Genomic DNA, 20,537 nt, shown 5'->3' on the forward strand with positions numbered 1-20,537 from the left:
AAAATAATAATAAAAATCCATGGAGTCCATGGAGTTGTGAAAGAGATGGTGTACCAGGAGCTAGCTTTCTTTTAAAATGAGCATGCGCTGTAAGACAGTAACTTGGACACCACTGGCAGCATGGTGGTCATCAGTTTGCCTGGATGAAAACTCAGATCTGGATCTCTGTGTTTTTGTCTCCGTTAGCTGTTAGTGCCTGAACTGGACAGTTCAAGGCAAGGGTAGGTTTGTCTAAGGAGCCTTCAGTCACGTTGTTTGCACTGCACTGCAGGCATACTACAAAGGAGAAGCTTGGCGGACACCAGTGCAGGGTATCAAGCACACAGATACTGGAGCACCATTGTTATGTTTGGATTTGTCTCTGTAAACTTACCCCTGGATATTTCTTGAACTGAAGCTGGAGCAGCACCAGATCTGTGTTGTCACCAAGCAGGGTGAGACATACTGGAATGTCACCTTGTCTTTTCTGAGCTTCTCATGCACATCTCACAGATTTCTTAATTCCAAAGTTGTCTCAGTGGCTGAAAAACTGCTGAAGGTATATGTCAGGAATAAAGAATCCCAAAGTTGTGCTCCAGAAATGAAAGAAAAATACCACATCAGTTTTGTTTATCAGTGATGTCTGGTGATGCCCAGTTTGGATTTTTATTGTGCTGTCTCATACTGGGTTAATAACAGCTTCAAAGGTCTCCTGAACAGCACAAGTGACCAGTGGGTCTCTGTGGTAGTCTGAAGTGCAAACAATCACCTTACTTCACACCTTGTGTCTTCTGTAAGATCCATCTCTGACACACGATCATCTCTCCTAACTTTAACTGAAAATGTAAGTTGGGGAGGTTAAAGGTGCTTCAGGTTTTTGCTTCAGCCAAAAGAATCCAGCTGGACATAGCATCTAGCATCAACTAAACATTTCTTTTGGAAGGACGTTCCCAGCTTTATATGACAGCTCCTGTACTTAAATAGTCTGTCTTTCAGATTGGTGTGATGACTCAGTATGTTTATATTCCAGTGGTTAGCATAAGGGTAAGTCAGAGTATTTTATTTCATGGATGGGAAAGGAGGCCTGATCATTTCAATGAACTCTGAATGAATTATGTCAGTAATTTGTCTGAAGCTATGGCATTTCTTGGGAGAAGTTACAGGATTGCAGTGAACTTGAACTACCAAAAAACCTGATGCAATTCATTGTGCAGATAACAATTCATGTGACAAAAACATGCTTCTGATGTTTGCTGCCTTGCTGTATGAAAAAGATCTTTTGTTTGTGTGTTTCCTTTTTTTTTTTTCTTCCCTAAACCACACCATTTCCTTTTAGAATAACTGTGACACTTTTGTTCTTAAATTAGTGGTGTGCTCTCAAGTCTGAGTATTGTGTTTGCAGACAAAGTTGCTTAATAGCCAATTTCTGTTGCTTCCTTAAGATCCATTCTTTAGTTGGGCCATTTCAGCTTGGCATTCTGATTCCTCTAACGTTTTCAATGGAAGATTATGCAAAACCAGTGACTTTTGTTCTCAGTGACTTTTTGCCCGTTCCTGTTTTTAGTGTGTGACTTTTCCTCTTCCTTTGGATGATTTATCTTACACTTTCTACTTGTTACATTGACCATTAAAGCATGGCATTACATTTTTTGGGTGGAATAGTTGTCAAACACAAGTGCATTGTTGACTCCCAGGTTTTCGTGTGAAGAGGACAGCACTGATACAGAAATGTAGAATACTTGCAGCTTCTGTTACTCACTCCCAGGCTTTTGAATATTGTGAGTAGGTCAAAAGAGGATCTAAGAAAGAGTAAGTTTAAATTTATTTTTATATGCTATCATGTATTTAAACATTGACACTTCACATGTTCAGTTTTTGCTCTGTGACAGTGAGAATTGGAACCATATTCCCTTGCATAGAAAGGAAAGCTGTCATCGCGGACACAGTCATGTGAGTCCCATATCTAGAGCTTTAAGACAAGTATCATGACAGTTGATAAAATCACAAAAGGTGCCAGCAGCGCACTGGAATAGGAACAATATCAAAGACATGTAAAGAACTGCAGATAGATCATGTTTGGAAAATATGTTAGATTATGAAAACTATGTGCTATCCAGCTTGGCTGGATTCCCCAATGGCACTGTGACTTTTACAAGGCCACCTGTTTACTGTCCCCTAGTGACATTCTGCATGTCATGGTTGTACTCCTTTCTTGTCTTCTTTCCACTGCTTCCCAGTACAAATACTGCATAGTACTTTGGTGCATGGCTTGCTCAAGATATTTTGATGTTTGGGACCCAGCAGTTGTCTTCCATGTTTCTTCGTAGAGACCCAGCATGCTCTATCAGACTTACTGACCATAGCCTGTTAGCCCTAGTGATATTTCCTTACAGGGAGACCATTTGTTAGGTTTGTGATAGGAACAGCAGGACATATATATGTCACATGCTTACACCACGACTAAGGTTGTTTTATAGTCTAATAGCTTAGATAATTTTGGGGTCTAAAAGGAAAATTGCATGCTACCACGGGCTTTTCATCCATAAATCTTAATGTAATTTGTTATTTCTGGGCCTTAATATCACAGGCATGTTATTGAAATGACACCCATAAGATCTTTTTTTTTTTTCTTTTCCCCCCACAACTTGCAGAAGACAAGCTGTGAATTTTGGTCCAATGAATTGTTAGTCTTTCTGCAGTCAGACAGGACTGTATTTTTTTTCCCCCATCTATTTTTTACCTCTGTGGATTCAGAAAATCAAGTGTGAGCAGTCTGATACAGCAGTCCTAAATAAGAGTAGGATTTTCTCAAAAATCTGAACTGAAATTACCTCAGAGTTACGTCATGGTGTATTTCCTTTATTGAAATCAATACTTACAGAACAGCATTTGGGTATTAAGTAGCAGTTAATAGTGTTTCACCAGAGACAGAATGTTTTGGCTGTCAGAAGAAATTATCTTTTTAAGCACCCAGTATTCTGACTGTTTAATACAAAAACTGATTGTATTAAAAGCAAATGACTTGTTGCCTCAAAAGCCAGACACCGACCTTTTCTACCTACAGTGTACACAGCATTTAACTGAAAAAAAAGTCTTTTTCGAATCAAGCTTTCTAACATCAGTGGCAGGACGGGAACTCGTACAGTATTCTTCAGGAACTGAGGATATGTTTTGGTCCAGGTAAATCTATTCTATGCCCAAACCTCTAGTATTTAGGATTGGTTTATTTCTGTCTGTCCTCAAGGATTCTGCTTCTAAGTCTTCTTGCCCTTCTTTTGGAAAGAGATAAAAATATATATGTAGAAAATACTTCAGTTTTGTGTACTTAGAGAATGACTCAGAATATAGACTACCAAGAGAGTTGAGGGAGGTGTTTCTTTTCTTGGAGGCCTAAAGTGGTCCAAATGAATAAGCATGTAGCACAAAATGAATAAGCATGTTTCCTTCGACAGTCCCATTTTTCTCTGACAGTTCTGTTATTTATGACTGGTTTTGGATTCATAGCCCCTTAGGGATATTACTCTTTTGAAGTCTTTCTTTGCTGGGGATCGCAAGTTTCAATTTTTTAATGAAATTAGAAGTGCGCCCTTCTTTTCTTACTTCTTACTGATCTAAAAATGGGCTACCAGGAAGATACAAAGTGCTAGGCTAGAAGAACTGGGAGGACAAAGCATGTCTGAAGTTTTTGCAGACACCATTGGCATACTATAGCACTTAAAAGTGGTGCATGTGTTCTTTTTGTATTGTAATATTTGGTGGCAAGAGGAAAAGAAACAGTCTCATATCAGGGAATACGTAAAAGTTGGCATAACGTATTTATATTTATATCTAGGACTTTTCATTAAATCCTCATTGATGACATAGGAGCCATTAACATTTTTTTTTTCATATTCACCACAGAAATTGATGGAAAAAAAAACTCATATAGATGTTCGAGTGATGGAAAATTAGCATTTATTAAGGCTATGCTTGCTGAGTCACTGATGATGATTTTAAACAGGTTTAGTGTTTTTCATGATATCTTTTTCTGTAGAAGGGAAAAATACGACATGCTGTTTAGTTGCCTGTAAATATTTACTTTGCTGTTATACAAAACAAGCAATTCAGGGTGTTTAGAGAAGGATGTCTTTCCCAATCTAACATTCTTTTCTTGAGCAGTCACTGAAAGCAAATTTGGATACAACAGACTCCTTTTAAATCTTTGGTAGTAAGTTGCCAATGCAAAGATTGGGATTTTTTGTTACTTTTAGGTGTTGATAAGAAGGTAAATATTTGAGGTCCTTCCTTATTATAAGCATCTGATTAAAGTATCTACTATTCACAGTGCCAACAGACTTAAAATAAATTCCTCACAGAAACAGGAATGTAAAAGCAAGGTATTTCAGAAGCTTACTGGTTTGTGTAGTGATGGTCCTGCTCCCCTTTACCTGGTGCAGCAGAACCATGCTCTTTTTCACAGAATATCATGACTTGAAGGGATAGTGTGCTCTGATTCATGAGGAGTCTACGTTCAGATGGTTGTGGTACTCTACTGAGTTGTAGATTAATTTTTGGTCTGAACAGGGGATTGAACTCAACAGCACCATTTCCTGAGGGAGCACTGTAACCACTGTACTGTCAGAAAAGGCAATTTAATGTCATTTTCTATTTTTTTTTTTTTGGCCATGCTTTCAAAAGCAGTTGAAAGTTGAAGTTACAGCAGCTGTGTTTTGGGAGAGCTGTGTTCATAACAGAGCTGTGTTATTCCTATGCTACCTGCACTCAGACCTCCCAAAGGGATCTAATATAGACAGAGCAAAACAAGGTTATGGGATTCAGTGAAGGTGGCTGCTAAGATGCTATGCTCCATCATGACCAGAAGCAAAACTTGAGGCAGACTTCGAAGAGTTTAATATTTTAAAATGTAAGCAAGTGTGGACTTCAAGATGTCATGTTGTCAAGTAAGGGTTGTCTGTTACTTGGAGTTAGGTTTCTGAAACTGAAACTCACCCAAAAACTCACCCAATTTTTTTTTTTTATTTTTTTTTTTTTGTGCCTGGGTATTTGAAGTGTTAGTTGCAAGTAAAGGTGGAAATTTAGCTGATATATCCCAAAATCTTGAATTGCAGCGTTTGCCACTTCTGAATAAGGTGTGAAGAAAAAACACTTGAGACAAGCAGTTGGCTCTCTCAGCATTCTTTGTATTTTGCTTCTGGTGGAAAATGGTGATGATTTGATTACAAACCTTGCCAATTCACCCAGGCTGTACCTTATGAGCAGACAAAGCGACCCTGAGCTGGCTGTTTCAGATGTTCAGAGAACGCTACCATCTTTAAGCTGACCATCAACTTACATCCTGCTCACTAGACAAGCCCAGTAGTAGGACAGTGTTGAGACTGAATCACCACAATAGAAGGCACAGTGGTTATGAAGTGAGATACTGCTCATATCTCACACCATGCTGGCACCATACCTGTTTTCAGTGCTACCTGGTCTTTAAACAGTGCAAGTTTTCACAGTCAAGGGAGTAAAATAGGCAGTGAGATTAGGCAGGAATAAATCTAGTCTAGTTCCTTAAGAAGTAGTCCAGTTTTCATTCATGCTAGTCACTCTGGTAACCTGTTCCTCACAGAAAAACACTTAGAACAGAACCAATCAAAGGGTTAACATGCAGAGACTGCCATTTACAAGACTACTGATGAATGTGATAGACATCCATCTCTTGATGATCTTCAGAAAGAGTCTGTCAGCGTAATGGATGCATTTACACTCTTGTGTCCTGTCCCGATCAACTTCAATGTGATTGATTTTCCTGACGAAGAGGCTAAACTGTTATTTGTAGGCTTTAACTCATGAGTCATCCTTTTGGAAGACTTTGTCCGAAGTTAATTGTTCTATTTTGCCTTACTATAGGGAAAATCTTAATTATTTTTAGTTAATTTTGATTAAAAAAAGATTTAATTAATAATTATCATTATTAACTTCATAATGACAGTTTCAATTTTGCTATTAAATATACATTTGGAATTTTGTTTTTGTTTTGTTTTTATTTAAAGAATATGATATGTTTCTAATATATGAAATCATAGCCTTAATAGAGTTATGTTTTTAATTTTTTTTTTTCCCCAAGACTACTGTATATATTTTGATTATTTTATTATATATACCTGTTTAGCCTTTGGCAGAAGTTTGTACAACTCAACTGAAGTCAGAAAATCATTTTTCTTTATTATTCCGTATTCCATTTGTAGAACAGAAAATACTACTTGTAAACACCACTGAATACTGTGATAAGTTATAGCTTTGTAAAGTACTCGAAAATGAACATTATTGTAAATAATAAGTGGAATGCTCCTTGTCACTGTTATTGTCACTTAAAACAAAGGTTATAATAATTCCTTGGCTCCTTCTTTAAAAAAAAAAAAAAGAACATGGAGCTTTTTATATAATTGGTAAATGATTATTTTTAATTAGAAAATAAGATGTATTTAGCCTTACTACTGAAGTGTATTATGTATTTTACATTTTTTTTTTTTTCAAATGCAATACCTATCCAACTTCTAGTTCATCAGGTAAAAAGTTTAGAAATTTCAGTGAAATTGTAGGTTTGTGGATGTTGGGTGAACTAAAATTAATGGTATGATTGCACTAGGCTGTCCACCAAAAAGGAAGATTATATGACTTTTTGGTAAGAATTTAAAACAACTTGTAGCATACATTTAAATAATCTAGCTGTTTTGTGAAATGGGTGGGACTGCCCTTGAAAACATAGGAGTTACTAACTTACACTGGAATGATAAAACTGTGCTTTTTTGTTTTTCAGGTCTTAGGAGCAGATGAGGATAACATGGGGGATGGTTGCTCTCAAAAACTGGCTTCTGCCAAGTTCCTTCGACTTTTGCTCCTAATACTGATTCCATGCATCTGTGCCCTTATCCTTCTGCTGGTTATTCTGCTTACCTTTGTAGGTGAGTGCTAACAGAGTAAATAGGCCTGTTTTCAATTAATGCATTTCTATCTCAATTTTAGTCTCCTTTTCAAGTGCTAATGTGGACATTAAAGATGTATCTTAGCACATCTACCTAACAATCTAAACTGCCTAGTGAAATAATGTTTGTTTCAGAGAAATAAATATGATATTTGGATTTATATATTGAAAACATATTTATGTAACAAATAAATTTATGTAACAATTCTTTTTCTGAATTTCTGAAGGTAGATTTTTGATGACCTGACTACCTTGAATAGATAGCATGTAGATGGTTTTCGGCAGTCATTTTACAACTATAAAATATATTTATGTTAGACATTTAGATAACTGTCAGTGAATAGAATATTTGTACCTTTATGTCACACATTGATGTGTAAATCTGTTTTTTATTTTCAGGTGAAGGTTAATGTTATAAGTATCCACAAATCTTTCTGAACAGTCTACAAAATATTACCGTTCAACTAAGGAAAATACGTTTCTTTCTACTAAGTACGAAATTTATATCAATGCAAAACCCCAAGTATGCTTTGTGGAAACTTGTTGCAGAAATATTAGAATTTACAATGGCTTAGTCTGTTAACTCGGTGTCTGTTACAGAATTAACGAGCTAGTAATTTATTACCAACAAAACTTTAAGAGCCTTCCTTTTGTTGCCACTACAGAGAAGCTGACATGTCTCGTCATTAAATCTCTTCCACTACAACATGAGAAAGACAGTAACGCTGGGTTAAAACATAAATTTTTTTTTGAAAAAATAAAGTAAAAAAAACAATTGTTTTGCTTTCAGTGCTGAGAGGATGTGGCATTTTTACTTCAGTTTTTGGTAAAGAAAATATTTTCTTGTTGTGCTTCCTTGAGTAATTCAGGAGCACATCTTTAACAATTGTGGTAATGTGTGTGTATCCTTATATATATATGGATATATATATATATATAAAAATCTATATTTCCCTTTAAAACCCCCAGCTTACATACCATACAACCAAACAGTTAGCAAGCACAGGAAGGAAACAAACATGTTTCATTAGCACCTTCACTTCTGTCAAAACCAAGACAACTTAAATCTATTTTCTCAATTCAGTCTGTAAAATATTTGCAATAATATGTTGTAGACCTGTTCTTTTCATTTAACTTAGGTTAGGCAAGTCAAAATAACAAAGCTAATGAATGCTATGATTGACAACTGAGTCTTGGGATGTATCTTTAAATTGAGAACAGGCTGAAGTGGACTAAGACTAGTAAGTCTAGCAATTAGGAAATATGACGCCATTCAATTTACTTTCCTTATATTTATCATTCCATTTGTATCCTTCATATCCTCTGCCCTAGATTTTCATTCTTTGGTGAGAAGGCAGATAAAAAAGCAGGTGTATTTGTCAGATCTACTCCTTCTCCTCCTCTGAGGCATGTGTCGACATAATACTCATTAAAATGTATGAAATCCTCTGGGGAAATGGGACTTGTTCTGATTCTACTTACACAGCAAAAATCAGGACTATCTTCTATTAGGTCAATGTAATTACTGTGGGGTGAAGAATAAGACTTGGTGTTATTACTCATGTCTAAAACTGGCAAAGCTCCCTTAAGCATATCTTAAATTTTCATGATTACAATTTACTATTCTTCACTTTCAGTTTTCAGCTTCTGCTTTATGTGCATTGATAGCCTAGAAACAAATATATTTGATGTCAGTAATTAAATGAACAAATTCTATGGACGTCTTTAAAATGTGTGTAAAATAACGTATTCTGTTCTATTTATTGAGAACACATTATATCCAGAAAAGTAGTTCATATTCACTTCAGATCAGTAATAAATTAATGCTGTTAACACTCTGATATTGGTATGATGATTTACAGTGTAAGAAATGAGTTGATGGTACTGACTGACTCACAAATTACCCTCTCTATAGGAAATTATCATCTTATCACCAAATGGAGGAGCTAAGTTCTGTGGTTGTCATTCTAGTATGTTTCACTGCTGATTAAGTCATAAATAGAGAGCTCCAAGTACTAAAACATAAATAGACAGCTTCCAGAAAAAGAGTCTCCAGGGAGACCTTATTGCAGCCTTTGAATACTGAAAGAGGGCTTAGAAAGATGGAGAGAGACTTTTACAAGGTACTGGTAGGACAAGGGGTAACAGTTCTAAACTGAAAGAGAGGGTAGATTTTGATTAGATATAAGGAAGAAATTCTTCACTCAGAGTGTGGTGAGGCACTGGCACAGGTTGCCCAGAGAAGCTGTGGATGCCCCTTCCCTGGCAGTGCTCAAGGCCAGGCTGGATGGGGCTTTGGGAAACCTGGTCTAGGGGAAGATGTCCCTGTCCATGGCAAGGGATTGGACTAGATGGCCTTTAAGGTCCCTTCCAACCCAAACCATTCTGTGATTCTATGAGTCTCTGATTATCAGTGATGTGCCAATGCCTTCAGAGTGCACAGACTCATAGGGCAAACCCTACAGAAGAAATCTCAGTGGGTATGTGCTGGCTAGTTACAGCAGTGATCCATCATTCTATTCTCTGTGTAACTGCCTAATCCACTACACATGCTTTGGTAGGCTGCTTTGCTCTGTTTGGTTAGCTTTTTAAACAAATGTGGTCTTCTTGGGATTTCCTGCTGTGAACTACTAGAAATCACTCACAGTGTAAACTGCCAAAATCTCACTTTAATAGCCTGAACAGTGTGACTATTCCTTAGATCTTTTAACTGTCCATTTCAGATCTTTAAATAAAACATTAATTCCTCAATAGTGAAGAGCAACTGGAAAGTGGTCAGTAAGACTCTTGGCAAGGCATCGCTTTGAACCAAATGAATCTTAAGCCAGTTCCTTGGTTTTGTACCAAGCACAATGAGAGCCATCATGCTGTATATTCCCGTCATCTGGACATGTCCAGCTGTAGCTGAAAACACAATTCCAAAATGGTTACAGCTATTTCTCAACTAATTAGCTATCTAGGCTATGATTTAATATCTCCAGCTCTGTATTGAAATTTATATAGTTCCTGCAGGACTTTTAATGCTGCAAAAAAATCTCCAGTAAATTAAATTTAAGATTGAAGATGTACAATATTATTTAAGGGGGAAAAGGACTATAATCAATGAAAATACAAGCCTAACTCAGAAAGAGAGTGGAGACTATACCCTGGAATTAATTTTCTGAATTCTCTACTCTGTAGACTAGGAGGATGAGAGGATAGGAGGAAAGGGGGAGAACAAAGTGCCTCAGGAAGGTGATCCAAAAACATCACATGCTATCTGGAAACAGAGTTGTCATCTAGAGCTGGCCAGCAGTGAAAGCCAAGCAGAGGGCTATGCCTACCTCTCTCAAGAGCATCTGCAGCAGAGCCCAAGCAACTGCAACTAGCTGGTTGGAACAGAGCCTAGAGCCATCTCCTAATATTACCTAAGAGCATTATTTAAAAGAACACTGCTACACTTAGTCTTTTAAAGCTTCCTAATACTAATGGTGCCTGCCAACACATAGTAAAACAGTGGCTGGAGCACACATCTAGAAGGTGGAAAAGATGGATTCTTCAAACTTCTTCAGCCTTAAAATGTTTGTTTGGAAACCTGTAAAGTTAAGGTAAAACTTAAAGATCTGAGAAAACAGAAACACAAAATTTACATGTACCCAGATTCCATAAGCCTCCCTACTGGTAATATCAACTTCTTGTTTCCCCTCTCTTCCCGTGCTGTCTGTAAAGGTTATTTTGTAGGCAAAAGGTCTTAAAAGAAATTTAATAATACTCATTGTCAGCTGAGATACAATTGGGAAGGTCTGTTGTCTGGAAGAGGTTCATTATGTGGTCCCCCTGTCAAGAAAGAGAAGGGGAGTTGTTATCACTAGGGAACTGAAAATAGAACAAAAATGTTATTGTTGGAAAGATGGGTTGAAGAAGCAAACAGGCATCTGGGGATCTCAGTGGAAGAAATAAATGACCTTATGGGTAGCGACAGCTATTATTCTAGTTCCAGAAAGAGAATGAAATAAGGCTGAGTGGGGATAGGATAGAATCCAGTGGGTAACATGCATATTTTCCTTAACAGTATTTATTGGTCCACTGTGTTAAACAACAGAAAAAAAATGTTTAAGCTTCTTTCAAGCTTTTACCTGACTTGTAATGTATTTCCTACTATTCTGCTGAATGTTTTATAAATAGCTAATCATTTTTACTTTAACTTCAATCATTATTCATAGCTCTTTGGGACTGACATTTTTCAGGCTTTTTCTATTTTTATGTTGAGTGGAGGAGAAGACAGTAGCTGAGGGAGGAGGACAGAGAATGAGATTAAAAAAAAAACACCCTTGAGTTCTTGAGTTAAGGTTATTCTTGAGTTAAGGAAAAAATACACACTTTTCCAAGGGAGGAAGAGAAGTTAATTTTAACTTTTTGAAAGCTACAGCAAAAATGACTGAAGTTTGAAACTTGAAACAAAGTAGGTTTCCCACTCACAGAGATTCAAAGCTCTATTTGGAAACACAGGATCCAAGTAAAGCTACATATGAGTGAGCACAATTTCTGTGCATGCTTAGTTACAATTCCTAAGATTTTAGCAAATCATATTACTGCTGGTCCCCATTGTGAAGTCAAAGCACGTTCAGTCTTCCCATTTGGCCTGACCAGAGGACTCAAGAAAGAGATATTGCTGCTGAAATAATTTGTGGGTGGGAGATTTTCTGATGCTTCTGTAAAATACCCACAGCATACTCCTTCAAATCCCAATGAATTATGCACATTTGCTGGTAGAGAAACAGAAACTTTCACATGCATAGATATAAAGTTCCCTTGGGTTCTGCTAGTGAAAGTCAGAAACCAAGTTTTACTCACAGTCAGTGGCAATTAAGCCAAAACAACCCAGTATGGATAAACAAGTACATGGTAAACCTCAAAGGGTAGCTGTTTCATTGAACCCCTTACAAGTTTAACTTTCTAGTTCCAGTTGCCACAGTTAGAAGTTACTCAATAAAAAAGGAAAATTCTTCCTTTTCTACTCTCCTGGTTCCCTTTTCTTTTTACATGTTAAACTTCCCAACCCCAAATCTTTTCAGACAGTAACTGGAATTAGGGTCTTCTGGCATTGTAAGTTTTTCAGCTGTGATTAATAAAGATTCCTTCCTGTCCAGTCCTTGAATTTCACACTGAGTGAGCTGGTTCAATCTAGCTGCAAAGTGGATGAAGGGGTGAGGAGAGGGATTCTGTAAGAGCAGGAGGTAGGGGCTCAGGATATCTGAGTGGGTGCAGGCTGTGCGTGGTGCCTGGAGCTGGCAGAGCCAAGGTGCTGGCTAAGTGTGGTCATGAGACTGGGCATTTTGGTAAATGCAGTAATCAAACTGAAAATGAAGTTCGGTAGAGGTGGTAGTGGGTGTTGTTTGTACTCAAGAGTCAACTGTACCAACGAGCTAATATAATTCTTTTTTATATTTTTTTTTTCCCTTTCTTCCAGGGGTGTTAGAAAAAACTTGCTTTTATTCAAATGGGAGTGAGGTCCTCACAGTTAATGGTGACATTGAAACATCTGACATTCTTTTGCCAAACATGGTTGAAAACAGTTCCACGAGTAATCCCATAGTAGATCTCAGCACATGGACTCCCGCCTGGACCACCTCACCTTTATCCCACACTGGCCAAATGAACAAGAACTCAAATATATTTAGAGAGACTTTCCAGGAAAACTCATTTGTCCCTACATCTCAAGCCTCAGTCCTCAATCCTGATCCTACAAATGATGCTGCTTCGGCAGAGGGCTCTGAATATAGCACCCAGCTGTTTGCCACTGCAGAGGGAGAGACTTCGTGGTCCATAGATGCATCCTTCAACATCACAGAGAGGATGACCACTCTGCCTTTATTAAGCCCTACCTATCCATCTGTGCCACAAAAAGTGGATCAGAAAAAAAGTAAGTTTATATTTTTTTTTAGTTTTGTAATTATGACTCAAAAGTACAGCACACACTGCTGGCTGCTTCCTCATGAGTTCCCATGAGTTCTGAGGAATTAGTTGTTTTTTGATAATTTATTTTGTCTTGCACATTCCATGTTGCAAGCAATCAGTATCTTATCAGAACATTTGATTGACCCCACTGAGGAAGATGCACTAGGTTCTTTCAGGTATGAATGCTTACAGTACATTCTTCAAATCATGCATGCTTACCAAGTCTGAAAATTAGTTATTGCAGACTGTATTCAATTTGTAGATTGAATATTCTATGTTCTGTTAAAATTATATATGTGGTAAGTACCTTCCTGAACTGGGGATATAATTACAGTTAAAACATTTTCTATGTTAATGGATAAATTGTTCTCTAATTTGAAGTTGTTTCTCCATGCAGCAATAAAATTCAATTTCTGAGGACTGTAATCAAAATGTCAAAAAGAACAATAACGATTAACTGTGATCAGTTCTCATTGGTCTGACTATACAAGGAGGCACATTTCATTAGTGCCATGGTAATTTTATTGATTCATCATGTCAGTGGTATTGAAAGGTTTCTTTGTATTGTTTTGCTAACACATGGAACACTAGGGTGACATATTAAAATGAATTTGTTTCTCTTTAACTACATATCATTCTTCTGCTGTTGATCTCAAGAGAGCATGGAGCAAAACTTATTCCTGGAGTTATAGGGAGAACTGAAATACATGCAAAGTGGTAGACAGTGACCTGAAAGTGGCACACTCTATTAATTGTATATTTGAAATTTCTATGAAATGAAGAGATGGTGTCTGAGAGAGGTGATCACTTCAGCCATTGAATTATGCATTGTTTTGTGGAGAATCTCTGTATCATTCCTCTCTTGGATTCCATGCTTAGTTAAATACTAAAACCTGATATTAGTTGCCTACCTAATGAGTCTATTATTCAGGTGTGAGTGATAAAATTGATGGTACGTCACAAGTTTTTTGCTCTGCTGTTTTCTTCTAATGCATTCTGCCTTCAAGAGTTTGTCCCTTGCTTCATTCCTGCCTCCCTCCACCCCACCCTGACATCAAATAAGCGGGTAAAAGTTAGGAAAGAACTCTGTTATGCTCTTTATTGTTCTTTCTGGAGTGAAGTGAAAGAGGAAAACCTTTGATTTTTTTTTTTAATTTATTTTTGATCTATTTTTAACCTGTGACGTGGAAGAGATTCCTTGTGAGGCCATTTCAGTGATAACTTATTTTCTTATTCACAAATTAGCCCTCAAAAATAATAACTTATTGTGAATCAATGTTTTTTTATTTTATTCTTTCTGTCTCCAGCACTGTAGTGATTATGTAGCCATTTGAATGGTCCAGGCTTTCTGTACGTTCAGTTTGCTACATGATTTTCTTAAATTGGTTGATATCTTGTTTTTTCTCCTCACACCCCAAACTCAGAACAAATGCATGTAAATGCACACTTGCATTCCCTCAGTGATTCATTTATTTACCTTATGTGGTAACTTGGCTAGTTATCACTGTGCTGAGGAACAGCTCAGAAGCACAGCATGCTATGCTACAGATATTTCCAACTCTTAGTGTTTTCAATGATTATGATTGTAAAAGACACCTTGAAGTTATTAGGCTGTTGGTTAATGTTAAGCAGAACTATGGGGCCTGTCTTTCTCCACTTGAACTTTTTTGACATGTGCTGTGGGGTCAAATTTTTTCTTTTCTGGAAGATGATGTCTTTGTATTGCAGTCTTATTAACTAGGTAGTTACAGTGTAGATGTGCTTTATTTATTTATATTTATGTGGAAGTTGCCTTAAAACTGTGTGTGCATGTGTAGATATATAAATATAAATTCAGTATGCATATATATACATTCAGTCTGTGTATATATATATATAAAAAAATACTGTGTGTATATATATGTGTGTGTGTATATATATATATATATATATATTTGGGGGGTCCAGAAGAATTTGTACTCAGAATAACTATGTATTCCCATACTTGTCCAAGGCATTGAGGACTAGAAATCAGGAGATCGTGATGAGTACACAGGGCTTTTCACTGTCTCACTCTTGTACTGTCCTTTGCAAATTCTCTTTTTACACTTCTCCTTGGTCTCTTTAATCTCTCCTTTCCCACTAAGCTTTGCTTCCTGGAGAGAATTCTAAGGTAACAGAAAACTTAATTTGATGTCCAAAAGAGTTCTTGTGTATTCTGTTGTAGAGGGAGATGGGGAAAAACAGGACCACAGATATAAAATAATTTTTTGCATAGTGAGTCTGGAATAGTCTTTTGGAGTACAAAGGATTTTTTGAGATAAGTAAAACTTACTGACTATGTGGGAATGGCGTTAGCAGATCAAAATAAATCTCTCTTGCTTTGTGTCTTGATCCAATTGTGACCATTAGAATATGCCAAAAGACAAACAAAATAAGGCTAACATACAGAGACACCTCAACATTATATGGTAGCAGATTCCAGTGACCTGTAGTGAGTCCTGAGTCTTTAAGTTGCCAGAAGTTGTTACACTTGCAGTTGTTCCTTATTTTCTCTAAATTCTTCCAGTTTTTCTTGTGGCCCCCCATGTGTTACCTCTCTGTTGGAAAGAAAGTGAAGGAATACATTTTTCCTGTTGATTGATTTGAGCTTGTGTAAGTTCAGATTTAAAAGTGTTGTTTTGAAGGCATGGCCCATGGTCTTAAGTCACTAGGATAGTTCATTGGAGAGTTTCCTGATAGCAAAAACATCAGGAAGGGAGTTTTAGGTGAACCACCAGGTTCAGCAGTGTGTATTCATGGAATTTGAGGTATATGCGATAATATTTTGTTCATCTGTCAATCAATGCACAACAGAAAAAGAACCATATACTAGATAGTCATTATCTTAAAGAAAGGATGTTTTTCCAAGATAAATATCAGTACAATTTTATCAGTGCTTTTCTTCTCTTTGAAACAAAAATAGGCTGTAATTATGTAGTACATTGGGCGACTGACCAGGAGACATCTCAAGTGTATCAGCTTGAGAGGGATGTTTTCATTTCAAATGAAGCAGACTCCCTGTTTTGTAATACTGCTGATTTGGGGAGACAGGAAGAAGGAGAGAGGGCATTCTTCCTAGAAAAACATCCTGTATAACTAACGGAATATGCACTGGGACAAGAAGTATTAGTATCTACTTTTGTTTCTTCCAGTCACTGTTACTTATGAAGATGTATATCCTTCCCCCCCCCCCCTCCCCAAATCTTAGCCACACACCCACACCCCCGTTTAGTGGAAAACCGTGACAACATCCACCTCCTAAGATGCAAAGTAATATGACCAAGTGCTCCAAGCTTGATTTCCTACCGCCCCTTCCTGTGCCTGGCATGGCACCCTGGCAGGCCCTGGCACTGAGGGAGTGGAGGGCGCAATGCTGCTGTCCCAAAGGGTGAAGGGCGCTGACCAGGGCCTGGCTGCAACCTTATTTTCTGGCCACCCCTGGCTGCCATGAAAGGGTGCTGCCACTGGTGGGAACTGTGGCCTGTGGGCACCTCAGAGGCTGGAGAGCAGGACCCTGGGGACATACAAGATAGCCCCAGGCTTCCTCTGCTCTGAGGGGACAGGAAGGAGAGGGATGTAGCCCAGAATATGGGTGGGAGGCGGCGCAGTTGGCAGAAGATGTCGACAGAAGCATTTCACCCAAGGGGCAGACTGGCTGCACAACTCCTGGCTGCACTGGGGGGTCAAGGGCGAGCACCAGCCTTTTAGACCTTTCGTTAGGGAAAGAACTGAGTAAAAGCAAGGTGGGTAGAAATAAAGGATGTGTTTTTCCAGCCCTGGCTTATTCTGAATATACTTGACAGAAAGCTAGGAAAAGGCATGTGTCCCAGATGAATGTGGATTAGGTTCCTGTTCAATTTCTCTCTGCACTTGCCCAAGTGTACAGGAGGATGATAAAAAACACAAGCCCTGAATGGTTGCTTGTAGGACCAAAGTGGGAAAGTGCCTTTGCAAAAGCATGGCACTGTATCAGATGTATCAGAGGACAGCATTTGAAAAAGCATGTAATTCATGTTTTCTTCTTTGCATCTTCTACTCTTCTAAATAACAAATACTCTTAGAATGAAAAGACCCAAGGGTCCTCATATAGTTTCATGAACATCTTTCAGCAATTTATTTGCAACCCTCTGCTCTGCCTAGAGGTCTTCCTAATCCTCTCTATTGTCTTTTAACTACATCTAAATAAATATTTTTCTCTCTCCCCAGCACTATTTTGCTGTATTTGGTGTTCTGCCACTACTAAAATCTATAGAGAACAAGGCTGGCCCAGCTTTCTGTTTGGTAGAAAAGAGCAATATGAGAACCACTTTGGGGATAACTGGAAGGGATATGTCACATATGGCACAGAAACAAGCAATTCCCTGCCTCTCCCTGCCTTGTGCTGCTCATTCCAAAGATGGTTTTTTTTTTCATTTTTTTTTTTTTCTACTGAAGCTAAGGTATCCAGTAACTGCTTTCCAAGTCAGACCACGGGTTTCCATCTTCCCAATCCCTAGTATCTCAAACAGTGATCTGATAAATCACTAAGTCTTCTATCTCAATTTATATTTAATTATTCAAGTAGGTTGGAGCAGACCAAATTATATTAAATGTAATAACAGAAATAGACCCATGGTAGATAAAGTGTAGCAGTAGACCCATGGTAGATATTTAGAGATATTTATCTTGTTCTCAAAAAAAAAAATTCAAAATGTTGTTAAAACATGTTTTTCTCCTGAAGCAAAAATGGGTTTGGTCTTTCAAATTGGCACAGAAGAACAAAAACTGTGGTCTTCTAAGTCCTAGGCCAGTCAACTCATCTGTGTTTATTTTATTATTTTTTTTTTTTTCATACAAATTCAAGCATGAGTAAACTAATATGGTAGTTATTGATTTTGTTGGTGCTTGAGTTCATGCTTCAGCATGTTTTATCTTTTGGCAGTGGCTTTTGTTTCTTTATCTCCCCTATACCTGTTTTTCTCTCAAAATTAAAGAAACAAAGTGGAAAAAAAGCTGCTTCAGAATTTTTCCACTGTGGTCCTCATTAAAAAATACATTTTTCCCCTTGTCAAAATAATCACTAGAACCATTCAGGTTTTCTTGTCTAGCAAAAATTCAGAACTAAATTTTCAGTTAACATGGAAAAATTAGTGACTTAAAAGACAAACACATGGTGAATTTCCACTAAATCCGACAGCAAGAACCTGGTTTTCATCAGTTTGCCTATTCCACCACTGTTATTTCATATGGGTGTATGGGCATAGCTTGGCAAGCAAACCATTAAGTTTCTGGTTTACAAGATATATTAGCTGGCAGTGTAATCCAAAAGGTTCTTAGATGAGATTACTGTTGATGTAGAATTTCTATAGATTTTTCATTGCAACTTATGTGCGTAAGGAAGAAAAAACTAACAAGCTTTTAGCACCTGGTATATTGCCACTTGCAGGTAACTGGAAGCTTGCCAGAAACTTTAAATACATTTGTGAGAATTTTAATGAGGTTGCTAATACTTTAATACATTTACCTCCAGCTAAGCTTGTGACTTTAATTCCCCTCAATAAATTAATGGCTCCTTATTGCAAGTATTTTGTTTGTAGATGATCGTCTGTCCAAATACACTCTGATGATACCTTATACAGAGCACTGTTTCAAAGAGATCTCAAATATCTTTTGGAATTAACACCGTAATGAGTACTATGAATTACTATCATATCCACCCTACAATTCCATTTTCACTTACTTATGTATCTTTACTCTTCAACCTCTCATGCACATGCTTTACTTTAAAGTGGGAAATTCCCTTGTTGGAAATAATGACAAAGTCAGCTTTGTTCCAGTCTTTAAATGACATGCATGTGTTTTTAGAGTTGATGTCACAGAATCACAGAATCGTCTAGGTTGGAAGAGACCTCCAAGATCATCTAGTCCAACCTGTGTGTATGTAGTCCAATGTGTGTATGTTTAAAACATTTACATGTAAAGAACAGAAGTAGTTTCAGCTTTATACTTTTCACTTTTATGCACCCATTGCAGATTTTTATACTTTATCACTGCTTGTAGTTTAAGCAGTTTGTTGTCCAACTGAGCAAGAGGCTAAACAAGGAGTCTCATGCCAGCCTGGCATGAAACTTCCAAGGATGGGAACAATGAACGCAAGGTGTATCTTAAGATAATTGTCTGAGAATTACAGTCACTGACTTCCTTTATAGGCCTATAGGCTTCTCTAAAACCTTTTTAAAAGTCAATTATGTGGTTATTTTGGCAAAAAAGATATTGTTGATGCATGGTTGGTTCTATATTGTGATTGTTGATCACTTAGTTTCAAAAGATACACCTTAACAGCTGGTAGCCATGTGTGCTTTTCTTTTTGATTAAAGCTGATCTCCTTTACGTTTCTGGATGGTCTATTATGGATTGCATTATGGTGCAGCCAGATGTGGAGATAGAGCAATCATTAATATAAAATGGTAAGATCCAAGCTACTGTCCAAACGGAAGGTTAAAGCACTGATACAACAGAAAGAGATTTACAGTCACTGTCATGTTTCACAATCATGTGAAATCCAAGAATAACATAATGAATAACATGATTTGAAAAGGTAATGAAGATGGGAATTTGAAAAAGTGATAAATTGCCCAATAAATAATTTGGCTACTAATCTGTACACAAAATATGTTTGCCTCCCCTTTATTGCAACTGACAATTTAAAAATCCTAATACTCTCCGATGAAATAAAATAGTAGAAGTTCAGACTAGAAACTGGGAAAAACTTTTTCACCAGATGGGTGTTGGATGGGTTCCAGTGGAACCCATTTACCCACAGACATAGCCAGGCAAAGCCAGTTCCAAGACATAGCCAGGCAAAGCTGTGGCTGCCAGTGTGCTGATGACAATCTCACTTAGAGAAGCAGGTTGGCTAGAGACCTCCAGAGGGTTCTTCCAGCTGGTATTTCTATGATTACGAGGTTTAAAAAATGTATTTGCACATAGGGAGTGGAACACATTTTGCATGGCTGAAAGAAGTTTAGCATAGCATCCTGTCAGACTACATTTGAGATAATTTGCCCTAATTTTTATAGGGAAGCTTGTCATTGCTCTCTGTGTAACTAACATAGAGAAGTAAACAAAGAGCTATAAGACACAGCATTGAGGGAAACTATCTGTATTTATTAGTGGAATTATATAAAAGAAAGAGTCTTTTCATCCTAGGAAGAGCAGCTGAAATACAAGTATGTTAAAATCTCAGTTTGCACAAGCAACTTGGAAGCATGATGTTCATAAGGTTTAAATGCAACTGAACCTGTATGCAGTTATGGGAAACTTCATGATAGTTATGTTAAGCTCTTAGATACCTGTGTATTAATCTCCTTCTTTTACACACACAAAAACAAACCAAACCAAAAAACAGGCTGTTTTTGATCACTAATTCTTCAGGCTGTGAAGGTTTGTCAGCCTCCTTCTGTTTCCATATAAATAGAACTGGAACCCTTAAGGAAAGCTCCATTGATGTAGACAGCTGTACTAACCTGTTAACAGAAGCATTTGAGCTCTAATAGTAGAAACAGAACTGGGCCGTCACTAAATATTTTTAAAAAGTGATACTCAAAAGAAAGTTCCATCAATACAGACAAGAGAGTGAGTAGCAGCCCCTCAG

At 37.4% G+C, this 20,537-nt stretch overlaps 1 protein-coding gene across 4 annotated transcripts in view; it reads left to right on the top strand.

The window, feature by feature from the left end:
* The window catches only part of CORIN (corin, serine peptidase), a 134,388-nt gene that overhangs the window by 10,129 nt on the left and 103,722 nt on the right, over window positions 1–20,537 (top strand). For all 4 annotated transcript variants that reach the window (XR_014584357.1, XM_083835942.1, XM_083835941.1 and 1 more), the window contains exons 2-3: window positions 6,782–6,926; window positions 12,396–12,848. Coding sequence is in view for 3 of the 4 variants with exons in the window: in XM_083835942.1 (XP_083692068.1) it covers window positions 6,782–6,926; window positions 12,396–12,848 (598 nt within the window). In the remaining variant the exon portion in view is untranslated. The remainder of the gene's footprint in view (window positions 1–6,781; window positions 6,927–12,395; window positions 12,849–20,537) is intronic.

The sequence above is a fragment of the Anser anser genome (assembly GCF_964211835.1).
Source record: "Anser anser genome assembly, chromosome: 4".
Classification (NCBI taxonomy): domain Eukaryota; kingdom Metazoa; phylum Chordata; class Aves; order Anseriformes; family Anatidae; genus Anser; species Anser anser.